Source organism: Cyprinodon variegatus, unplaced genomic scaffold, assembly GCF_000732505.1.
Source record: "Cyprinodon variegatus isolate N-32 unplaced genomic scaffold, C_variegatus-1.0 Scaffold415, whole genome shotgun sequence".
Lineage (NCBI taxonomy): Eukaryota > Metazoa > Chordata > Actinopteri > Cyprinodontiformes > Cyprinodontidae > Cyprinodon > Cyprinodon variegatus.
Window position 1 is genome coordinate 168,444 of NW_015150868.1, and position 2,807 is coordinate 171,250.

The following is a 2,807-nucleotide window of genomic DNA, read 5'->3' on the forward strand; positions in this document are numbered from 1 at the left end:
ATAAAAAAAAGATCGTTTACAGACCCCCGAAACGCCGGCTTCGTGTGGATGAGAGGCTGGTTTGGTGAAAAATTTGTGCGTTTAGGCCAGGGTTCGGCTTCGTGTGGACGGGGCCTGAGCGTCCAGAAAAAAGGCGTGCCTGAGCCGTTCAGCCTTTCTGAACATTTAAGCCGGGCGTACACTGTGCGATTTTTTGCCTTTTTCGAGCCGATTTTTCCAGTCGTGCGAGAATTATTCGATCGGGTCGACTTTCCGCCTGATCGTGCGTCGTGTAGTATACGGGGGCGTAACGAGGGGCCATCAGCCTCTCAGTGTGCATGGAGCGTCCTGGCGCAACTTCGAGAGGCGGAGCGATTGAGCAAACTCCTCCTAGTGGTGATCGGGAATTGCGCGGCGCTCCGTTTAAATGCTCTGCTCACAACAAAGCAAAAATACTCCAGAGAGGAGGGTGGATTTTTTTCCAGTGTGAGATTAAACAGAATATAATGAAATGTTTTTATTTCAAAGCTTTTTAATCATCATCTTTATCAAGTGTTCCCAAACTTTAGCATAAAATCTCTTTATAAAGTGAAACTAAATTGAACCTAGGTTTGATGCTTCTGGCAAAAAGTCTTGCATGTTTTGTGGTTTCATACTGGGTGTTGTTTTTACAGCTGAGGCAATAATTGATGTGATGGTGGATAAAATAATTGCAATGTTTCTGACTCTCTGGGTCTGATTGGTATTTGGTGGCAGCAATTAGATGCTTTCAGATATTTAGCATATTTTTAGTCTTTATCTTTGCTGCCAAACTATTTAACTTCACTATATATTTTCCATAATAAGTCAAAAAACAAAGAAAGCTTTATTTTACCCACTTTCATCATCCAAGTGTCCCTTTATCGGACCTTTATCTACACCAGAACTGGATGCCATTTATTTTCAGCTAAAATTCAACCAAAGGAAACATCCTGTGATTTTTTTAACAATGGATAAAAATAAAAACAATTTGACTTTACTACTATGGAAAAATGGCATTTCCCTTCAGTCTGGTGTTTAAAGGATAAAGAGTTCTGATTCTGTTCTTTCTGACTGATGTTTGTCTTCATTTCTCCCTGCAGTGCTGAGCTTCTAACTCCGCCTCCGCCTCCTCATCATGGAGAGGAAAACAGTCAATCTCTCCAGCTCTGTTGTTCCACTTTCCCCCCTCATATGTCTCCATGTAGAAACTGAAAGAAAAGCTCAAAGAAGAGAAAGGAGTTCGCTTTTGTTCTCAAACAGAAAGAAAACCCAACATTTTTAAGGTATGAGACCTTTAATCTCTTTCCAAGCAGACGTTGAAGCAAAGCACAGAAGAAGCTTCACAGTTTCACGTCTCTACGGATCATCAACCAGGAAGTCAACGTTTCCACAGTTTTGTAGCATTATTGCTTTAATGACGACGTGTTTGATTTGAAGTAAACCCCACCAGTGTGTTTTAGTTCCTTTAACTGTTGAATCTGTATGAACGCAGACGGATTACAGGTACTGCTTCTTGCAAAGCTTCCTGCACTCAGCTAAAGGACCCATAGGAGAGCACTGAAGGGTAGCAGCTGGAAGAAGATGAAAGCAATCTCCTCAGCCTTTGCTGGTTTCCTGTAAAATAAAAAAAAAGTCACAATCTCTTCCATTTTTCTCCAATTTCCAACCAAAGAAAGACGCTTGGATGAACATATGAGATGGAACAAGCAGGAACTCACATTTCCACGGCTAGCTGAAAGGTCTTTCCCGGATGTTCCTCCATGTTTCCCGCACCTCCTCCGCTCCCTCTCTCAGCGCTGAAACTGCTCCGCCTCTCTAGCAAATGTTGCATGGCATGAATTATAACAACTGAATCCAGAAAAACGCAATCAGAAGGATGAATAAAAATGAGATGTCATGGAGGGATTAAATCTATTTTTTTCTACTAAGTACCTTTAGAAAAAGATGCATCATTTGCCTTGAACCCCTTTGACTTGCTGGTGAAAAAAGAAGATATTGTACAGGAAACAGCACTTTCTGGAGACGTAATGAATGAAGACACGCGTCCTTTAAGTGAGCGAAGAGGAAGAGACGCCCTGCAGAACCGTTCTCCTCCAGGACGTGGAAGACGACAGAACAGCAGGTCATCAGCAATACTAGGAGAACATCTATGCTATGCTTCTCTAGGGACAGACATGACAATGACGAACAGGCATTGTTTACCAGCATGAATACTTTGCATGACTTCTGCAAGCCACTCTGATCTCTCCTTATTAATAACAGTTTGAAATATTCAAATGTGTTTACTTTGTGTTTAAAAACCACAGACTGTCTTTTTTATTTAATAAGATCTCGACGCTTAAAAAATGATGACAAACCAGGAGAGCGCTTCATCGTAAGAAGGAGACCCTTTCTTTCAAAAAAGAACAATGCAAACATTTATTGTGGTCGTACTGGACCGTCGTTCTGTTGCTACCACTACTTCCAACATGGCTGCTTTCCTCTTCCTCCTTTCTTTCTTCTTCTTCTTGTAGCCTTTTTCAACACCTTGGACTATCCGATGGCAGCTGTGTGTCTGTGCCAGTAACAGGCGAGCCTACCCGATCAGACTAAACTGTGCTTCCACTGATCGCTCGAGTGTCTGCGCTCCCTTTATCCTAATCTTCCTTTTTTTTGTTGTTTTCTCATCGTTTGGCTTCTGATTTCCTTTGGTTTGACTCTACAACGTCTCGGAAATCAGCTAAAATAACTCAAATACCATAATAAAGCTGATTTCTGGTGACATGAAGTGATAGAAAGGCCCTGATGGGAAACAAACACACTAATCT

At 41.8% G+C, this 2,807-nt stretch overlaps 1 protein-coding gene across 1 annotated transcript in view; it reads left to right on the top strand.

The window, feature by feature from the left end:
- The window catches only part of LOC107093229 (potassium voltage-gated channel subfamily C member 1-like), a 112,987-nt gene extending 110,180 nt beyond the window's left edge, over positions 1-2,807 (top strand). The window contains exon 5 of the mRNA XM_015388149.1: positions 1,101-2,807. Coding sequence (XP_015243635.1) covers positions 1,101-1,114 — 14 coding nt within the window. The 3' untranslated portion in view covers positions 1,115-2,807. The remainder of the gene's footprint in view (positions 1-1,100) is intronic.